Source organism: Apodemus sylvaticus, chromosome 10 (genome assembly GCF_947179515.1).
Source record: "Apodemus sylvaticus chromosome 10, mApoSyl1.1, whole genome shotgun sequence".
Lineage (NCBI taxonomy): Eukaryota > Metazoa > Chordata > Mammalia > Rodentia > Muridae > Apodemus > Apodemus sylvaticus.
The window spans coordinates 48,576,471-48,598,584 of NC_067481.1; the positions used below are offsets into that span (position 1 = coordinate 48,576,471).

The following is a 22,114-nucleotide window of genomic DNA, read 5'->3' on the forward strand; positions in this document are numbered from 1 at the left end:
CTCTGCCCAGTGAGTCACCACACAACTGCTTCCTGTTCCCCACATGCCCTCATGGAGTCTCAGGAGATTAGACAAAGTTGCTGTCTCTTCTTTTAGGGTGCCAGTGGGCTTATCAGGTAAGGGTAAGGGTCACAAGATTAGTTCAGTACCAATAAAAAGAATGGCAGATCAAGAAGAGCTTAGGAATCAGGCTTTCTGTGATGGGTGTCTGTGTTTCCGGCCTTTTCTGAGTGGCGCTGTGTGTGTTTAGCATTTGCCCTCCCAACTTTTCCAGATTTTACCCGTCAGATTCCTGGCAGCTGTGCACGGCGCCTGTGCCGGCCGTCACGTCCCATTCTGATCTCTGGGTCGCACGGTGAGAGAAGGACACAGGATGCGCAGGGAGTGAAAAAGTGATGTGGATGGGGAGAGTGCCAAGTCCCTACTCAGCCATGGGACGCTCAGGGAGAAGGAAGCATGCTGCTGTGGAGTTCAGAGGCCGGTAGTGACATTTATTTTTGTTTGTACGAGTAAAAAGCTGCAGAAGTCTCTGGTGGGAGTGAGGCGGGGCGGGGGAAACTGGAATGCGAAGATTCAGACAGATCAGCCCTGGCCTAGAGTCAAATGTACTGACCCGGAAGGAGAGTTCCACAGGAGCCCTCCGACTGTAGCTCAGCCTGGGCCACAATGGTTCTTAAGACAGTGCCCTGGGAAAGTGGAGGCACTCCTAGGGCAGTGTGGTGATACACAGGAGGACCAGGAGTTCATGATCATCCTTGGTAAGACCTTGTCTCAAAACAAAACAAAACAAAACATAAAAACAAAAACCCCCCAAACAAGCAAACACACAAGCAAGCACAAAAAAGACTTAAAAATAAAAGAAAATGAGTAGATACTCCAAATCAGACTTGTAGCAATAAGGACCATCTTGGCATGAAGTGTTCAAGAGGAAAACAACTTCAGCTTAGGGAAGAGTTCGAAGTGTCCAATTATCTCTGAGCAACAGGAGCTTTCTGGAGCAAACAGACACACAACAAGGAAAGAGACATGGTCTGCAAACGCTGAGGCAGCTGATGGGTTGTGCCTCAGGAAAGGTTCTTTTACAAGTTAAAGGAAGATGATTTTTTACAATGCTTACCCACTGAAAACAGACACAAAATGACACAGATGAAAATGCAATGCAACTGGCCCACACAGAAGGTGCACAGTAGGTCATGAAACACCAAGCAGAGGCTTTAGTCTTTCTTCTGCTTAGAAGACCCATGCACAGAGCTTCCTTCTCTTGAGAGGGTGTCACATGGGATCTGTATTCCTTATTACTCTGGAGACAGAGTAATATCATTACTACAAATGAGAGTTTTATAACAGGAAACTTTCACACTCACCTTGAATGTCACAGAGTACCTAACTTTGTGCCTGACACAAATTAGTAATGACAGTGACAATTTCTACTCTCTCTTTTACATTCTATGCATCTGAATGGGCATCAAAGATATCAGTAATTAGAAAGATATCAGTAATTAGAAACAGGAAGGGGGGCACAGGAATATTTACTTCTTCTTCTTCTCCTTCTTCTCCTCCTCCTTCTTTTTTTTGTTTTTCGAGACAGGGTTTCTCTGTGTATTCTGGCTGTCCTGGAACTCACTCTGTAGACCAGGCTGGCCTTGAACTCAGAAATCCGCCTGCCTCTGACTCCCAAGTGCTGGGATTAAAGGTGTGCGCCACCACTGCCCAGCGATAAGAAATTATTATTATTATTATTATTATTGGTTTTTTGGATTTGGTTTTTTCGAGACAGGGTTTCTCTGTATAGTCCTAGCTGTCCTGGAACTCACTCGGTAGACCAGGCTGGCCTCGAACTCAGAAATCCGCTTGCCTCTGCCTCCCAGAGTGCCGGGATTACAGGCGTGCACCACTACTGCCCGGCTTATTTTTTTATTATTTGTAATCATGTGTGTGTATGCATGTATGTGCTCACGTGTGCAGGTACCTACGGGGGGGGGGTGGGGAGCACAGGTGTTAGAGCTTCTGGTGGTTGTGAGGCTATGGTTGCTGGAACTGAACTTGGATACTATGGAAGTACAGTTATATGATCTTAACTGCTTAGCCATCTTTATAGTCCCAGGAGTATTGCTTTTTATTGTGAGACTAACAGTAGCTGGGTACAGATATATGCATGTAATCCCAGCATACCTGGGAGACTAAGTCAAGAGGATCACTTGAACCTATCCATGAGTTCAAGGCCAGCATGGTCTTGAACTTGAACAGCAGACTGAGACTCTCTCATTTTTGGTGCACATGTTAGATATATGTATGTTAGTTTAGGGATACATATGCCCATGCATTCATATACAAAGGCTACAGCAAGACATCCAGATATCTTTCTCCATGGTTTTCCACTTTGTCTACAGACAGGGTCTCTCTAATGTGGAAACTTGGTGTTTCAGGAAGGCTGGCTGGTTAGCAGACTCCCGGGGTCCACATGATCTGCCCTTCCCTCACACTAGGGTGACAGGCATTATATAGATGCGTTTATTCTGCATTTTATGTGGATGCTGGGGATTCTAAATCAGTATGCTTGTGGAGTAAGAGCTTTACCCAGTGAGGAAGCTCCCCAGGCCCAACCTTGTCTTAAAGAGAAAAATGATGCTTCTGATTTTCATTAGCTCTTAATTTTTTTTTTGTTTTTTTTTTGTTTTTGTTTTTTGATACAGGATTTTTTTTTTTGTGTAGCCTTGGGTGTCCTGGAACTCCTTCTATATACCAAGCTGGCCTGGAATTCAAGAGATTCACCCCTACTTCTGCCTCCAATTAAAGGCATGCAGTCACCACCACCACATAGCTTGAACAGTACTTTTTTTTTAAATTAATTAATTAATTAATTTATTTATTTATACATACATACATACATATATGAGTGTTCTACCTGCATGCCAGAAGAGAGCATCAGAAGTCATTATAGACGATTGTAAGTCACCATGTGGTTGCTGGGAATTGAACTCAGGACCTCAGGAAGAACACATGGTGCTATTAACTGTTGAGTCATCTCTCCAGCCCTTTCTTAAGCAGTATATATATATATATTGGTTTTTTCGAGACAGGGTTTCTCTGTGTAGCCCTGGATGTCCTGGAACTCACTCTGTAGACCAGGCTGGCCTCGAACTCAGAAATCTGCCTGCCTCTGCCTCCTGAGTGCTGGGATTAAAGGTGTGCGCCACCACTGCCCAGCTAAGTAGCACTCTTAATTGCAAACAATCTTTATTTTTTGATAGGGCTTTGCTATAGTGCTCAGGTTTGCCTCATCCATATGACCTCTCGCCTCAGCTCCCTTAGTATCAGAATTACAAGCACACAACTGTGCCTGACAGACTACCTATCTTTCAAAAGTACCTGGATTGTAAACGAAAGAAAAGGGAGAAGACAAAAAGTAAGAGTGGCAAGATGGTCACTGCAGAAACTAAGGGACAGACAGTGCATGGGCTGCTGAAAGCTGTCCCTGAGAAGGTCCTACGAGCCTTTTCTGGATGTCCAAAGGCATCACAGGAATGAACAGATGATAAGCCAGGTGTGGTATATGCTCATAGCCCAGTCCTCGGAATGGGAAAGGATATATGAGGACTGTCTTGAGCTTGAGGTGAGTCTATCTCAAAAAACAAAAACACAAGTATGAAATCAAGAGAAAAAGAAGCACATTTGCTTTAAAAACATTATGACTTTTGCTTGCACCCTCCCAAATGATAGGATCTCTGCAAGCTGTAGTGTAGCCCAGCACTCAAGAGGCAGAGACAGGCTAATCTTTGTAAATCCAAGGCCAGTCTGATCTATACAGCAAGTTCCAGCCTACACAGGCTACATAGTGAGACCCTGTTTCAAAACAAAAAACAAACAAACAAACAAACATACAAAGGGTCCCTCTGTTGCTTAGGTTGGTTGTGAAAAATCTTGGACTCAAGTTATTTTCCCACTTGAGCCTGAGAATAGCTGGGATTACAGGCACATCAGGACTTAATATAAGGCTCTTAGGGCCTAATTATTACAGGAGCTCAATGAACTCAATCACATAGTCTCATCCAGTAAATAATACTTTAAGGAAAACCCAGATGAGTTAAAAAATTTTTTAAATGAAAATTTGTACTATGCATAATTGTTTGCCTGCATGTATGGACTGTGTACCGTGTGCTTGTGCAGTGCCCACTGAGGTTTATCACAGGGTATCACATCCTCTGTAGATGGAGTTACAATTATGAGATGCCATGGTGGTCGTTGGGAATGAAACTCAGGTCCTCTAGAAGAGCAGCCAGTTCTCTTAACTGCTGAACCATTGCTCTAGATCTTGAAAGTTAATAACTCTTGATCTGAAAAAGCTTAGAAGTACATACTTTCTTTTGTGGAGAATGAAGGGCTAAGTGTAACATTTCTGAGCCTACTATAAGCATCAATTTAAAAGGTGTTTCAGCCCAAAGGCTTGACCACTCTGGGATACAGGGGTAAGACAGAACCCCGTGGATGTTATGGGAGCCAACAAGGCAGCAGTGGCTAGAGTCACTTAGAGGTCTAGCACCATGGTATACAGAGAGGCTGGGGCATGCTTGGGCGGTACCCAACTCTGCAGACTGATGTGCTTTCCATCCGAGGTGAACGTGCCACTGGAGTGGTAGCGTACTGGCCCCCACAATGTCTCCGACAGCTAGGAGCCAGGGTTGAGTGTCTGCTTTCCGCTAGCTTCCTTCCATACAGGTGTGTGTGTATGTGTGTGTGTGTGGGGGTGTTCTGTGTATACCCCATTGTTCCACAATGCCCCCCCCCCAACACTGTCCCAGGCTGGGTGGCAACATGAATGGACTGTGGCTATATTTAGAGTGAAACTCCTGGGGCTCCCACAAAGGAGTGACTACATCTTCAGGAGGGTGGGTGGGTGGGAAGGGGACAGTGGAGTGAAGCTATTTTCAGAACACATGTCATTGCTGGCTACAGAGCAAGACTGTGGCCATAATGCAGAGGGAAACAATAGCTGTGGCCAGAGGAAGAGCCTGTTATGTTTCAGGTGGGATGTTTGCAACTGCTCAGGAAACCTGACCTCGCCCAGCAGCAGCTAAAATCACAGGAGAGCCTCATGGAGTCAGGGGAAAAGGCTGGAGATTTACAGGGCCAGGACAGTATGAGGTGCCAATAGGCCATGCCTCTTGAGTGCCTAGAAGAGGATTTTTAGTGACTGTTTGGCCCTGGGTGCTTGGTTAGAAATGAAACCTTTTTGACCAACTTCCAAGACAAATCACGTACCTTGCTAAGGACTCTAGACCTCTCCCAAGAATGGCAATACAAATAAAAACACAGGTAGAAAGCAGTGAGGTAGACAGGACCCATACAGTAAGAAGCACCATTTTAGGCAACAAGGCAAGACCTGGGCTATGCCAGAGCGTGTGGTCTCAAAGCCCTGGGTGGGTGGATTTGGCACCACTCACATCTAGGGGCCTAGCTGGGCTCTGCAGTTCCAGCTGCACAGGCCCTGAGAGCTCCCCACACCCCTTTTCTGACCTCTAGTCGGCCCCACTCACCAGCCTCTGTGCAGTCCCGGAAGCAGGGAGGAACAGGCTGCAGGAGGAGGCCAGGCCTCACCTCCCCCATCTCCACAGATGAGCCTGAGGCCCAAGGGTCTATGTAGGAGCAGGGAAGTGGAGGTGTGGTTACAGCCCCAGGTCTCACTTGGACTTTACAGCCATCCTGGGGCAAGGGGGCTTTTGTTCAACCCCATCTTCATATCCCCGTCCCCAAACATGTGTGCTTCCTGTTTTGCTGCATCTGTAAAAGGCACTGGGAGCTGGGGACCTGCCTTACACCTCTCTGTTAACCCCCTGGAGACTGATGGAGTTCAGAGCAGTGTAATTTACAGCCCATCTCTCCAATCTTAATTCACTGGATGCTCCTTTCTTCCTTATTGTATTAGTGTGACCCAGGTACCTGCCAACAATAATGGTCTTTCTAGCTAGGAGCCTCTCCCCTACTCCCAGGACAATTTATACCTTTTCCTTGGGATTTTCCCCCTTAAATTAAACAAAAAGAGGAAAAATAGAGAAGGTTAACACGGGGTTTGAAGCACTGAGGCCCCGTGGTTCTGGGCAGGGAGCCAATGGCCCGAGGGCACACACATGTGTGCGCTCTCCCAGAAGGGCCTTCACCGGCCCTGTTTTACAGCTACCTCGGCACAGACTCCAGGGTTCACGCATATGGCCAGACAGATGTGTCTGGCTTACGTTCAAGGCTGGAAAATGAAGAATTATGGAAGTGAAGGGCCCCGGGCATTAAAGAGAAGGGGGAGGTAAAAGGGGGAATTTTTCCTCTGCTGAGAAATCCTCCTGTGGCTATGGGGCTGGAGGAAGGAGGTTGACAGGAGGCAGGGCCGCCAACAGCAGTGCATGTGGGGCCTGTTCTTAAAGGGGCCACAGCATCCTCCTCTGAACAGATCTGTGGGACAGAGACAATCAGTGGCCCTGCAGTTAGGTCTTATATTAGGCCTCCAGTTATCAGGACTACTTATTGCTCGCATGGCCAATCTGGTCAGTGTACTCTGGCAGAAGAAGGAGCTATAGGACATGGAGCATGTGTTCTCATAGCATTCTTCTCCCATCTCAGGCGGGTCTATGTAGTCCAACCTATATACTTCACACTCATTGTGCTCACATAGATACTCACAGTCTATCTTTGGCCTAGAACTTATAACCCTCCTGCCTAAGCCTCTCGAGCTTCAGTATATATGGTATTACCCAGACTAGTTTGTACCTAATTTTTCAAAACCAATTTCTTTACTACCTACCTACCTACCTGTCTGTCTGTCTGTCTGTCTATCCATCCATCCATGCATCCACCCATCCACCCATCCACCCACCCACCCACCCATCCATCATGTGTGGTGAAGGGAGTAGGTACATGTGTCATAGCATGTATTAGAGGATAACTTTCAGGAGTCAGTTCTCTCCTTCTGACATATGGGTCTTTGAACTCAGATTATCACACTTGGTGGGTGGTAAGTGTCTTTACCTGCTAAGCCATCTTGCTAGCCCCGTACTTAATCTTTTTTGTTTTTGTGAGATAAGATCTCACTATGTAGCTCTGGATGTCTTGGAATTTGCTATGCAGACTAAGCTGGTCTTGAACTTAGAGATATCTGCCTGCCTCTGCCTCCTGAATACTGGAATTAAAGGCATCTGTTACCATACCCAGTTAATACTTGATCTTTTGAAAGACCTCATTCACGTGCCAAATCACTTGTTCAATAATAGCTTCTCACAGGGCAGTTGGCAGCACACACCTTTAAGTCAAGTTCTCCAGAGGTAGAGACAGGAAGATCTTTGAGTTTGAGGCCAGCCTGGTCTACAGAGTGAGTTCCAGGACAGCCAGGGCTACACAGAGAAACCCTGTCTCAAAAAAATAAAAATTAAGCAAGTAAGCAAGCAAAAGAATAAACAAACAAAAGAATACTTCTATACTGTATGATCTGCTCTGAAATGTCATCTCCCCCTGCCCTTCGACCCCCACCCAAAGTTTGTACATGCCAGCCATTAAGAGAGTCAATGCTCAGTCCCTAAAAACTGAGCTGAAAACATGGTCCCTGATTCCTAGGAATTCATGGTACTGGTGGGGGGGGGGGGAGGCCCACAGATAACTGTAATATGAAACATGATAGCAGTCCTACAAATGAGGTATAAATCAACTCTGCAGGAACCCTAGTGCACAGAGACAGATTCCTCCTGGGAGAAATCAGGGAAGCCTTCACTGGGGAGATGGAGTTTCATTAGAGAATTCGGGAAAAATAGAATTTCAACAAGTAACAGGAAACATGGAGCAGAAAAAGAGCCCTTTGGATTGAGAGACAGACTCAACAAAGATCTAAAAGTAGGAAAGGGCAGAGTGTAAGGCAGTGAGATGAGAGGAAGGCTAGCGTCTTTGTCTGGGCAGGAGTCTTTTTTTTTTTTTTTTTTTTTTTTTTTTTTGGTTTTTCGAGACAGGGTTTCTCTGTGTAGCCCTTGCTGTACTGGAACTCACTCTGTAGACCAGGCTGGCCTCGAACTCAGAAATCTGCCTGCCTCTGCCTCCCAAGTGCTGGGATTAAAGGCTTGTGCCACCACTGCCCGGCTGGGCAGGAGTCTTAATGGCTGGACAGATGCTTTATACACTCATCCTAAGGATGTACAACAACTATGAGGAAAGTGCTATGCTGAGCTTACTTTACAGATTTAGACACAGGCTCACAGAAGTTGGCCATTTTTGCCCAATGTTCAACTGTTAGCTGATAATGGCACACAGGGAGTACATTAAAGGAAACAAAGTAGGAATAGCACACTTGGAGTAGATCAGAAGCCTAAGATGTTATTAGAAGGAATTAGGCTATATCTCACTAGCTAAGCTAGGCGGTAATAATTTCTGAGCTGAGGAATGGCTCTCTATGTGACTGTGGGTTCATGGTGTGAGTGAACCTGGTGACCAGACTGAGTACTATGTAAGCCCAAGAGGAGCCATTCCCAGATTATTGTCAGTGGCACCCTCTGGAGCTATACAGTGCAGGAGCCTAGTTGTAATGGTTCAACAAGGCTCTGAACTGGGGTAGAGGGCAGTGATACCCAGAAGGAAAGGAGAACTGAAGAACAGATAGGACATGATAAGAAACTGGACAGCATGGTTTATAAAAGGCCATGGTAGAATTTAAGATGATGTTCTACTTGCTGCCATCAAAGAAGTCAACCAAACATTTCTGTTAACTACCAATTTATCTTGCTAGACTAAAAAAAACAATCAGAAGGATGGAGGAGCTAAACACATGGTGAAGAAAAGTCTGGGAAAGTAGCTCTGAATAGCAGAGAGGACAACAGTGTGAAGACTCACTGTGTGAATGGTAGGCTGGAGGGCAGGCCGGAGAACCCAAAGCTATAAAGAAGCCAACTATAATGGGGTCTATGTTTGCTTTTGCTTTTTTTCTTCTCTCTCTCTCTCTCCCTCCCCCCCCCCTCTCTCTCTCTCTCTCTCTCTCTCTCTCTCTCTCTCTCTCTCTCTCTCTCTCTCTCAAAGAGTGAGTTTCATGTAGCTCAGACTAGCTTTGAACTTACTTTGTAGCTGAGGATGGTTTTAAAATCTTACCTCCACATCCCTAGTGCTGGGATTACAGGCTTCATACCACCATGCACAACAGGACCAAGTTTGGTAAAAACAGGTCCTAGGTAATTCTGGCAGTAGTTTCAAATATCTCCCTCCCTCCCCCTGGCAGTACTTTCTTTAACAGCTGGACTGAATGTCAGGATGTGGAGCTGAGGACTTGAGATGGGACTTTTGCGAGGACTGATGGTGAGAAAGAAAAGGGCAGGAAGAGAAACGAAGATGATGCTGGGCGGTGGTGGCGTACACCTGTAATCCCAGTGCTCTGGGAGGCAGAGGCAGGCGGATTTCTGAGTTCGAGGCCAGCCTGGTCTACAGAGTGAGTTCCAGGACAGCCAGGGCTATACAGAGAAACCCTGTCTTGAAAAAAACCAAAAACACAAAAAACAAAAAACAAAACAAAAAAACGAAGATGATGCTGTTCTTTGGGCAACATAGAGGTTTAGACTCATGAGAGATTTGTGTGGGAAGCCATATTATAATAGGCAGGCATGTAGAGGCATTACACGCAGGATCCTAGTAGCAGTAGGACATGGGTATATCTAAAAGACCAATTCCAACCATTAGCATTGCTCTCCTGGGCCAGGGGATGAGACAGAGGGAATACTTGTAGGCTAAGAACTTTTGTGGAAGTGTCTCATGTAAGCCTCTGGGGAGAGTAAAAGGGAGATACTACCATCCCGCTTTGTAGATGAAGAAATAGGCTCTTTAAGGTTAAATAATTTGCTTTGTGCTATAAAGCCAGATAAGTGTCAGAACCTGAATTACATGAAATTTGTTTGGCTTTCTGCACTAAACCATATGTTCAAGAGGAGAAGAGCATGCCAGGAGTGGTAATACCTGCCTTTGGAGGCACTTTGGATTCAGAGGCACATGAACTCTGTGAATTTAAGGCCATCCTGTTATACATAGTGATTTCCAGGCCAGCCAGGGCTATACAGATCTTGTCTCAAAATGGAGAGAGGAAGGCAGTGGGGGAGGGGAGGAGGTCGGGCAAGCGGTATGAGAAAGGGATGGATGGGAAAGAGAGGGTTAGGAGATGAGAGGAACATCTGAAGAGAGACCTAAAGATATTCATGCCTAGAGAAAAACCTAAAGACAATGCTTAGAAAGGCAGAGTGAGGCTTAATGCTCCCCATGTACAGAGTCTATAAAGGGAGCTTAACTTGCTTGGAGAAAGCAAATAATTTAGTACAAGGAAACAGATCTTGGACAGCCAAAGAGGAAGAAAACTTGCTGGGAATGAAGGTTTGGGCTTCCAAGCAAGGTGACAGTGAGGTAACTGTAAATGTAGATTAGGTAGTATCTACCTGGGAAGATGTGGAGAGTACTCTGTCCAAAGTGGGTTCTCCCAATACCCTGGGAACCCAGATAAGTAGCCTGTGTCTCTGGCATTCTAATCCCACAAGAAGGAGTGCCTTCTTGAGGTATTCCATGAATACCTACATATGGTGAAAGATATGAGCCCCTTAAATTGTATCAAAGACTGTATGTGTGGTGTTGACAATTACACAGGAAAAGCTACCCTGCCATAGAACTCACACCCTGAATGTAACAACAGGGTCCCCTGCCACTCCTGCTCACACCATTCCATGCCCTGCATAGCTACACCCTCATGCACAGTCACATTCCTCAGTGGGAATCAGCTTCTCCAGTGAAGCGTTACCTGGATCTTTTCCTGGCGACGCTGCTGCTCAGCTATCTTCCTTGCTAGAGCCAGCTTCTTGGCCCGAAGTTCCCTGATGTCATCTTCACCCCCACTGCCTTCAGCCTCTGAATCTTCCTCAAAGTCTTCAATCACCACATCTTCTTCCTTGGAGTAAAGGCACAGACAGGAGAACGAAGAGATCATGAGCCATGGTATTTAGCCGATTTATTCTCTGTCCTTTAGCTCTCTACCCCATGGGGGGGGGGCATGCCTCAAGGGTTCCCTGGAGTGTGTTGGTAGGAGCAGTGACTCTTCCCCCACCAAATTGGACCTACATACTAGAGCTTTTCTTATGCACTCATTCATACCTATGTTATTCATAATCAATATGTTCACTTGCATGTGTGTGTTCACAGTCCTTGTTCTCCCTTGCACACATTCAACACAAATTTTGGACCTGGTTTCATTTTGAAATTACAGATGATTCAAAGAATAAACAATAGAGAAACTTGAACTGCTCAATTTAAATCTAATTCGTGCTAATAATCTGATAGGAATCAACTCTGGCCAACATCTGGGAGTTAAGCAAGGAAGTTCCCTTGCCCCAGACAGTATCAAGAGCAGATGCTGCAGCTCTATAGACCTTACCCTGATTTCCTTTTAAGACCACAGCCTGGTAGTGTGGGGACTTCTGGGCCCCATTAAAAAACTCACATAACATGGCCTTGCTCAGCTGCCCTCCAAGGGCCTAGGCAAAGTAAGTAGGAGGTGGCTGGCTAGCTTAAGAAGCCTTCTTGCCAGGCTGATGGAGCCTTCCCCAGGGATGGCACTTCTCACTTGCAGACTCAGTTCTCAGCAGCCACTGCTCCCCGGGTGGTCCTAGCTCCACTCCTCACTCTCTCACTTTTGGCCTTGGTCAGGAGAGAACATACAGCTGCCCGAGGGGATGGGGCTAGCAGGGGAATGATTGAACAGGAGAAGGAAGATTCTTGTAATGCTAACAGAATGATGGCTGCACTGACAGCTACTAGCTATTCGGTGCTTTTTATGGGCTGTGTACCCAGCTATGTGTTTTTCATACATTAACTCTTTTAATTCTCACAGTGGTTTGCACAATAGCTACTACCATCTGCACTTTATAAATAAGGGGTTTAGAATAAAATAGCCTGTGCAGAGTCACAGAGGTGGCAGGAAGCAGAGCAGGGATTCAAGTTCAAGTGAGTCTGACTCCCATGTCACAATCACAATGAACAAACCTGCAGGGCTGGGGTTCTACAGTGACAGAGCAAGCTCAGATAAGCCCTGGTAGCTCGGCTTCATCAGGCCTGGACCTATTCAGATAGACTAGGATTCTCTTGGTGAAGAACAGTTAATAAGTATAGATAAGGTGATGAGGAGATCTAAGAAAGGAGGGTGGTTTGGCAGTATCCCCAAGAACTACAAATTTGTCCTGTTATAAAGAAAGATGTCCAACGACCCCCCCCCAAAAAAAACCTCTTCCAACTAGTCTTGGGAGGTGGTGCAGGTAAGGATAAAATCTGTAACTGTCCTGAGAGGTCTGAGGGGGTTTAGGGTGCTCTCCACAAGCACCACTTACTTATTAATATCTGGCTATGAGGAGGAAGAAAATTTCACGTTTATTTCCTGGCTCACAGGGTTAACCTGGACAAGATCAAGTGCAACAAGATGCCTGCTGGCTCATGGAGGAAGAATGTCCTTGCCTGCTTGGACCAGGATGATGGACAGCTAGTTAGCATTGGTTTGGAGTGAACAGGACTGAGGTCAAAGGAAGGTCAGAGAAGCTTGTCTGAGGTTTGCTCGGCTCTCATAGCAAACAAGGAAGTGCAGGGTTATGAAATTACACAGAACAGGGTAAGTAGGATTTCCCAGGGACCACTAACATAAAGGAACCCAGGAGACTCGTGGGAAAAGGAAGAAGTGGGCAGTCTGGTGTGGGTCACGAACCTTTGCCTGGTCAGTAAGCCTCAGAAGGAGAGTAGTATAGTACAACTCTATCAGGCACCAGAGGTAGCCCACCCCTTCTAGGGTGGGAGGGGAGCCTCTTTGCCTAGCTAGGCTTGTGCTGTCAGATGTTCAGAGGCATCGCCTAGTCATGCTGGAGAGCTGATTTTGCTCATATTCCACTGGCTGCTCTTTTAGCCCTTTAGTATGAGAGAGACAGGAGAGATGTATGGACATCCTGGGCCTGTGTTTCCCACAGTCTATAGAGTTGCAGGGACACTGTTCCGCTTGCTAAAGTTGGACACCCTAACGGCTCTGGTAACTCTACTCTCTCCTCCCATGCTGACAGCTCATTCTTTCCCTTTATTTTTTGCCCAGGTTTCATCTAGAGAGTCTGGAATTGTGGGTTTAGCTATAGCCATGGAACCACCTCTGTCCTGGAAGCTAAGCCCTGTATCATCAGGCATGGGGTGGAGTTCTCCAGCTATCCTAACGAAGCCAGACCAAGACTGCTTCTCTGAAGACTCTGTTCCAAAGGTGGCCATTCTATCATAGCCTGAGATTCTAAACGACAGCTTCCAGCTGACATCTGGCTTCCTTGGCCTGTTGCTGATTTCATCCCTGTACCCCGCCCTGCTCCACCAGGCGCTTGAGACTGCTGCAGGCCAAATGACTGTGTTGGCCTATGGGTGACCTGGCCTCTGGCTAGAACTGCTTCCGTCCCTTCCTTCCATCCCATGCTTCTTTGTACCTAAGACCCTCGTCTTTAATACTATGGGATAAAGAGAAGAAAAGAGCCAACCTTTAGGCAAAAGTGAGACGTGTACACTCCCAGACAGAGTTACTCAACACCCAGATAAACAGTAAGGAGGCTGCCTGTGATGCTAAATGTACATATGCGCCATTTCTACCACAGTCACACCGACTCTCAGTCTACAAGCCTCAGGGGTGTGTATAACAATGTCCATTTCAACTGACAAACTGGACACATACAGAGAGATCATCAGAGATCATCCCAGAAAGACACAGATACACAACAGGGGAACTGCCAAGGAGGTGTGCAGGTGTGTAGAGGTACAGGGATAGGTGCATAGGTGCGCACGTGCGTGTGTGCATGTGTGTGTGTATGTGTGTGTGTGCGCGCAATGGAGAGAGAGAGGGAGGGAGGGAGGGAGAGAGGGAGAGAGAGACTGGAGTGAAGCAAGGGCTACAGGAACAATCAAGGGCAAACAAACAAGAGGAGAATTCCTTAATCACATCAGGATGTGCAGGAGGGAGGGAGTAAGAGAGAGAGAGAGAGAGAGAGAGAGAACATGCTGGGGGAGGGGTGATTTTCCACACGGGGCCAGCAATGTCAGCTCTTCCTGTACGTGAGCCGGAGGCTGGAGTTTAGGCCTGTGCTGTGCTGTGCTGAGCTCCGCACATCTATAAACTTGATCCTCAGCCTGAACCCTAACACCCCTCTCTCTACTCTCTTTCCTAAGCCTCCAGAGCTGAACATTATTAAACTCTTTCCTCCAATGAACATTAAAAAGAAGCATCTGGAACTCGTAGATGGAGGCATTGGGGTGGACTGGCAGGAAGGGGCACCAGCAGAGTGCACTCTTGAGAGGTTGGCTATCACCTCAACAGACACTGAACTGAGAGGTTATAAATAATCTCAAGGAGAAGCTCCAGCCTGGCATCAGGGTACGGGGGCAGGGGAGCCTTCCCTCTGCCATAGCGGGCTCTTCCCGCATAGTACCTCATCTTCCAGTTGTTTTCCCTCTTGGCTTCCCATTTCCTTTCCCATGGTGTCTGGGACGGGTGCCACTGACACATATTTTCCACCCTTGAATGCCAGCAGAGGCTCTTCTTGTCCACAAAGGGCTTCCAGAAAATACTTCAGCACTGTGACCCTTTTGCAGTCAGCTGCAATAACCTACAGGGCGAGAGGGAGAGAAGAAAAACAGCGTTTTCTGAGAGGGAGGATGAAGACGAGAGACACTGTTAGCTGCAGGGCACATGAGAATTGTGTCAAAGTTACTGGGGAGGAGGAGGCATGAGCAACAAGGTTGTGTGTGGAGGAAAGCAAGGACCAAGGTCTCTGAAGGGAGGAAGGAAGTCACCAGGGCCTTGCTTTAGGTCATCCCTGGGGCACAGACACCTCAGGACCAATGCCAGGTGCCCTCGGGGCTTCTGCTTTTCTTTTATTAAAGTCCTATTATGAAAAACAAAACCCAGAACATAATTTCTTTTAAGTTTGGAATATACATAACAGGACGAGGACTGCACGGCAGCAGACTGGTCACCACAAACACTGCTTTCTAGACCCCGCACCCCGTTCGTTCCCAGACTCCCTCCAGGGTAGTCTGTAGACTAAAAGAGAAGCTTTCTTCCCTGTTTCATCTTAGCCAAGTCATTCTGAAGTTATCTGGATGGTTCCTGCCTTACCTGAGAACTGGGCAGGAAATTATCCGGCCATAATTATCTCACCAAAGCTCTGCCCTCCATGGTTCACACTAGTTGCTCCCATGTTGCTACAGAAGCACATATATAGTGCTGATTTAGCTGCTATGTGAAGTATTATCCTGATCAGCTGTCAAGTTTGTCAGGGTCTCAGATGATGTGTCCATAGTCACCTAGACTGAAATCCTCTCTACAAGACCATATATGCATGCCTTCACCTCTCTCTGTGCTTGTGTCATTTGCATTGTTCTCTTCCCTGCTATCTGGTACCCTTCTCTTATTCGTTGGCTTCTGGGACCCTATCATGCCTACTGACTGGATGGTGATCAAAGAGGAGGTACCTGCTTGATGTGCATCTAAGAGGCAGAGGGCATTTCTACACCATATTGGCCAGATACCGAGTAGCATCATCAGTGACTCCAGGACATGCTAAATGACCAAGACCAATTTTAAAATCTTATTTTATGTGCATGGGTCTTTTGCCTGCATGTATGTTTGTACCATCAATATGCCTGGTGCACAAGGAATCCAGAACGTGTCATCAGATCCCCTGGGACTGAAGTAACAGATGGTTGTGAGCTGCCATGTGGGTGCTGGGAATGGAACCCAGGTCTTCTGGAAGGGCAGCCAATGCTCTTAGCTGATAAGTCATATCTCTAGTCCTACCCCATCACCCCCAGAGCCATTTTTCAGTCTCATCTCTGACTGTGAAGGACAGGTGAAGGACTGATGTAGATGCTGGACTGTGGGGCTCATCATTCTACTGTTGCACGGCTAACTCCTCCATGCAGAAGACAAGCCCTCTCTTGCCAAAGACCACATCTTGTATTTCCCTAGCAAGGTGCTGTAAGAATAAAGTGGCACACAACAGGCTCATGGACAAGACTGGAAGGTGGAAAGAAACTCACTAGGACCACAGAAACAGGTGATACAGGATGATTCCACATCTTCTAAGACAAGGTGGAACAAGTCACCACTCTGCCAGGGGGCTGGCCAGGGAGAGGACATGCACACCAGTCATCTGTGCCACAATTTCATTCTCTGTCATCTTTTCCCCCTACCCAGATGGTACTTACCTATGGCTATTGCCACCTGGAGGTAAAACATTAGGCTAAGAATCTGACCACCACCATCTAAGAGGTTTCCCTGAAGAGGCTTAGAGCCTCTAGAGCTTAAGGGGGCTGATCCTGAATACCTTCCTGGAGGAGTAAGGATGGTCCTGCCTTGGGTCAGGGCAGGTAGCCTTGGTTCCACCCTGTATATTCAAGCATGTGATGAGGAAGGCTAGAAATACAGAAGCAGGGGCTAAAAGGCATTAAAGAGCAGAGCTGAAATGAGTAATAGCCTGGCAGGCAACACGCACAGTGGCCTCCCTGCATCCCCAGTCTCTCACTTGCAGAGGAAACTTCTGCATTTCCACAAGACTGCCAGTTTCCTCTCTGTGGTCTAATTTTAACCACCTTGTCGTTACAGTGTGTGTCAGCCACCTGACCCCACTATGACCTCTGACCTTATGCCCCAGCTACTGCTCGCACTATAGAGAATTATGTAATGGATCTAGGACTTTCCTTTTTGGCCTGAGACTGCTGCCACTGAATTGGGGGGGGGGGGGCGTTGGGGAGGAAAAGGAGTAAGGAGAGGAGAGAGGAATTTGCAATGAGTCTTGGCTCACCTGGATGCTGAAAGGGCTACAGGAGCCCCAGTTCAATCTGTAGCAGAAACCTGCTCAGAAGAAGTCAGTGTCTCATGGTTATATGCTCGGGCAAGTGGGAAGAAACACCGTTGTCATTAAGGCAGGCCCTGGGTGAGTACATGGCTCAGGAAGCAGTGTGATTCCTGGCCAAGAGGGAGAAAGGCCACATGTGTGGACGTGGGACTCCTGGAGGTGGGGATTTCCAGGGCACAGCAGGAGCCTGGGGTGCAGACATCCTGAGCCTGCCTGCAGCATATCCTTAGAGGTTCAGTGGGAACTATCATGAAGAAAGACAAGCAAAAAGGAACTCCCACCCAGTTTCCATTTGCACACCTTTTTGGATGAACCCAGTTTTCCTGAGTTTTCTCTGCTATGGTCTTTCATCCTTGCCTTTAAGGGGAATGACACTGTGATTAGAAAAAGAGATCTACTTCACTGGGGTATTTAAGAGGTCCAAAAAAATTCTGTTTACATAGACAATTCACCCAGGTTTTGTAAGAGTGTCTTCTTTTCCTTGTAATCCAACCAGCAGGAAGACCAACTAAGGTTGGATGCAGTATTCTTAGGATTCTAAAATATAGTGTGGTAGTGAGAAATGAATTCAAGGTATTTAGTAAACTGGGAATATGACAGGCATAATGTCTAGGGCTTGCCCAAGCACTCAGGGCAGCCTGTTTCCAGCCTGTTTGGACTGGTTGTGAGAGTATTCTGCCATGGGGTGATGGGGTGAGAGGAGCAAGCCTGGTGGAGAGGACACAGTCTCCTGCTCTGTAGCTCTATAGGAGGCTCTTGGGAATATTCTCCCATACATGGGGCGGGGGTGGGGGGGGTGGGGGGGCTTTAGGAGTTGAGTTAGAGAGGGACAAGACAACAGTTTAATACAGTAAGGGATATATCAAGATGGAAAAAAGAGGGGCTGGAGAGATGACTCAATAGTTAAGAGCACTGACTGCTCTTCCAGAGGTCCTGAGTTCAATTCCCAGCAATTACATGGTGGCTCACAACCATCTGTAATGGGATCCGATGCCCTCTTCTGGTGTGTCTAAAAACAGATACATTGTACTCATCGTGTGTGTGTGTGTGTGTGTGTGTGTGTGTGGTGTGTGTGTGTATGTATTTATCTATCTTAAAAAAAAGATGGAGAAAGACTTTCAAACCAACTCCTTCAAAAAGCAAACTCCAAGATGATCTCCACTTAGCAATGAAATCTCTAGGGTTAAAGGGTAAAGGAGTTATACATTCTCTGGAAAGGAGAGAGCACCTGTGAAATCTATGATATAATCTCCACAGTAACCCCTCCATGACCATATTTTTCCATTCTGTATCAATTTCTATGGCAGAGAATGTAAATGGTATGCCCACTGCCTTTTGGGCAAACCCTCCTTGTTTCTGAGGAGAAAGCTGAGCAAGATACAGTCCCTTTGGGTTGTTACAACAGTGCTGGCCTGGGCCTGAGAAAGGGTGAAGGGCAGCTAGACTTTGAACCTTCTAGGTGTGCCTTTGTACCAGCAGTCCTTGCCCTGGTGGATACTGTATAGCTGACTATCAAGAACTCCGGGGTTAATGAACAAAATGTCTTACATGAATCATTCCTGCTTTCAACAGAAAAGTGGAGTTTGACTGGGAAAGAGCTGAAAGAAAAGCACCCCAAAGAAGCCAGCCCCGTTCTGTCTCTGTGAAGGTCATCTGAAACCACTCCCCATCAGCAGTAGGAACCAAAACCCTAAGCTTCAGGGTTAGCTCGAGCTATCTATCAGCTCATCCGGTCCACACACAGAACCAAGCAGAAAGGAAAACTGAAAGCTTGATATGGAGAGTGATATGTGCCTGTTCTGTCCCAGCTCGGTTCCTTAGAGAGATAACATGAGCAGGTAATGAGGTAGGGGCAGGGGCAGGTTCTGAGAAAAACAGAAGAAGCCTTTAGACCGACATAGGAGGGTTGGTCTACTGTCTGGGTTATCTTAGGTGGGGAGGTAGAAAACTAAGCAGAGGCCAACACAGTAACAGAAAAAAATGATGGTACTTTATGGAAGGTGGGGACAGCAAGAGAGAAAGGGAAGCAAGCACCAGGCATCATAGACTGATGTAAGCTGAGTTCCAAGATGCAACACCTCACAGCAGCCCTGGGGAAGGGAGAAAAGCTGGACCAGCCAGGAAATAGGAGGAAGGGTTGGAATGCTGACAGGCCTCTAAAGCAAACTCCTGAAGAAGAGAAGAGGTTCAGTGCACAGGATAGCAGGTCACTTTGCAACATTTCCTTCACTAAACTTTTGGTTTAGGGGAATCAGAACTTGTACCACCAGGCACCCCCCACCCCCACCCCTGGTCTCAAAAGTCCAGCTTGCTACTGTTCCTCTGGTAAAAAGAGAGAGAAAAAAAATCACATGGGTTTCCCCCCTGCAAACTCAAGTTTACAGGTTGTTTTTCTTGTTTCCCTAAATGGAGCCAATTATTCTCACATTTGTTGAAACCTTCAATCAAGCTTTATAGCTTGTTAATTTTACAAAATGTCCTTAGAGCAAATAAGATGCAGACAGGAAAAGTAAAGTCTTGCTGAGATTATTAAGAAACCTTAAAATAGACTCCAAATCTACCACCAAGGCTGGTAAAATATAAGCTGCTTGGCTGGTTTCTGAGGTCAATTAGCAATGGGTTAATTATCATCTTTAATGAGCCAAGCCTACAGGATTGGCTACAAGAAAATGAACTCACATTATTTTTTTTTTTCCACAAAGCAGGGACTGTAGTGATGTGAAACTCACCCTCACTAGAGACAAAGGGTGGAAAGCACAGTTCTGTAGCAGCCAAGGGTGGGTCAGCTTGAGAAGGGGTTTGCCAATGAAAATTCAGACACAAGAAATAAAGAATCCCACACAGGGAATCCTCTGGAGCTGGGAGGACAGAGGAAATGGTTTATTCACATTCCTAGGGGGAGGGGCTTCCTGGCAGTGAGCAGACTCGTAGAGGCAGGAGGGAAACTGGCCACAGGATACACAATCACTCTGAAGACAGTTTAGGACCAGGAGATACACACTCATAGCCTGAGTCAGAACAAACAGGTATAGAATGGAGAGAGTGTCAGGGGTCAGTGAAGTGAGAGAAGAAGCTGCACTGGAGCTGAGCGACCACGATGAGACGGAGAGAAAGCAGAGTCCTGTAGCAGATGATATCTCTGATGACTTGGGGCACAGTGTCCGAGGGATCCACTGAAACAGCCTCCCTTTCCTGATCCCTGCCCCAACAACAGCTTCGTCTCTATGCAATATGCCAAGCGTAGGCCACTTTCTGGTTACCTCTGATTCCAATACCTAGATCTGGTTCTCCCTAGATCCTTCAGTTGACCTGTGTAGGCTAAAGAGGAGTCAACAGGTCACAAGACAAAGTGCTAACTAACAGCACTAGTCAACCCACAGGATTGTATGACCTGGCTCCCATCTCTATTTCTTCAGAGACTGCAACAGAATTGTCAGCAAACAGCAGGCACAGATGTCTATTCTCCACACCCATACTTACCACATGTGCACACACATGCACTGCATCAAGTCTCCTAAAGACTGACAGGTTGAGAAGTGGAAAATAGTTGGGTTAGGAGTACTTCGTAGCAATAAGGTTACTGATGATTCTAAAAGGCATGGGAACCTGACCACTGAAAGAGGTCCTAATGGCTACTTCTTAGCTGTGCTTCCAAGGACAAGTTCATTTCTCGAAGTCTGTTTGCTCAAGTTGTTTCTGAGGTGTAGAAGGTATAATGCAGAGCAAACATTCAAGGTGCCTGCCCCAGGCACACTTAATAAATGAGTGCTCGGTATTGTTTTTCTTCCTCTTGCTTCATTCTTTTCAGAGGGGCCTTACACCACTGAGAGGTTTAGAAGCCAGGCTCCGGCAAGGCAGAGAGAGACAAGGCTGGGGCATAGACCCGAGTGATCACCGGACTCTTGACACCGCTGGAAGTAATCACTCACAATTTAGGTGCTAGACTCAGGTCACTGAACCAATCAGGTGGTAGAGAAGGCCTGGCCTCTCTTTAGCAGTCCTTTCTCTCTTCCTATTCACCAAAGATCTGGAGCTAACCAAGAGAATACATGCATTCTACAAAACTCTGGGAAGGTCCTAAGGACCTTTGCCAGCAAGCATGCCACTAGTAATACAAACTATCAGAAATAAAATCCTGCCGTAAGTCAAAATCCTAGCCCCTTCACAGTGGTAGACTTGCCTTAAATAAGGCTCCTTAAGTAAGGATCTTAAGATCCTTGCCCCAGGTATCCTGATAGAAAAATAATAATGAGAAACACCCTTTATGGAATTTTCAACCCACCTGAATTTCCTGATCTTTTCAGCTAGGAGCCTGATCTTCCCAGGGGAGAATATGGCTTGCTCTTCATAAACTGTTTCCCCAGGGGAAGCAACTAGTCTCTCCTCTCAGAGTTCTGAGCTCCGCTGTTCCAGGCAAGGTGTACTCTATTCAGCTAGGGCACTGTAGACGGCAGGCTATAGGCAGCAGTAGCTTGGGCTACAGTCCAATCCTGTTTCCCCTGCAGAGCACTCCAGAGCAACCACCCACATTGGCAGGGTTTGGGGCGGAAACTGGCACTGCCAACACAAGCCTTTCAGGTCTGGCTGGCTTCAGCTGATCTGAAACCTGGAACACAGGCACTGGGCCCTCACTGAACCAGCAGGGGAGGCTGCAAGCTCAGTCCCTGGGGATGCAAATCTTCATCTGTCTTAATCTGTTTCCACACTGACTGTGAGTTCTGGGCTAGAATCACAGCATCTCAGGATCTAGTTGAGTGGTTCTCACCCTGTGGATTGTGGCCACTTGGAGGGTCAAACTACCCTTTCATAGGGTCGCCTAAGACCATCTGCATATTAGATATTTACATCATGATTCATAACAGTAGCATAGTTACAGCTATGAAGTAGCAACAAAAATAATTTTATGGTTGGGGGGGTCGCTATAACATGAAAAACTGTATTATGGGGTCACAGCTTTAGGAAGGTTGAGAACACTGATATTGTTGCTCTGAGCAACATTCTTATTTTCCTTCCAGATAGCCATGCACAGGAGCCTGCCCTTTAGGTTTGTGTTCATACTCCTTAACCAAAACTGTCACTAGTTTTATTTATTCTATGTGGGGAAAGAGTGTCCTTTTTGAGTCCTTTGCAGCATTTGACAACACAAGCAACATTTAGCCATCAAATGGTTATTTATTAAGTACCTATTCTGTATGTACAAACATCAT

The 22,114-nt window shown here is 46.6% G+C and overlaps 1 protein-coding gene across 4 annotated transcripts in view; it reads right to left on the minus strand.

The window, feature by feature from the left end:
• The window catches only part of Smg6 (SMG6 nonsense mediated mRNA decay factor), a 243,243-nt gene that overhangs the window by 11,651 nt on the left and 209,478 nt on the right, over window positions 1-22,114 (minus strand). For 3 of the 4 annotated variants that reach the window (XM_052194230.1, XM_052194233.1, XM_052194231.1), the window contains 2 exons: window positions 14,478-14,654; window positions 10,790-10,936 (listed from right to left, as the gene is read on the minus strand). In XM_052194230.1, the coding sequence (XP_052050190.1) occupies window positions 10,790-10,936; window positions 14,478-14,654 (324 nt within the window). The remainder of the gene's footprint in view (window positions 1-10,789; window positions 10,937-14,477; window positions 14,655-22,114) is intronic. The other variant, XM_052194232.1, reaches the window with a different exon arrangement.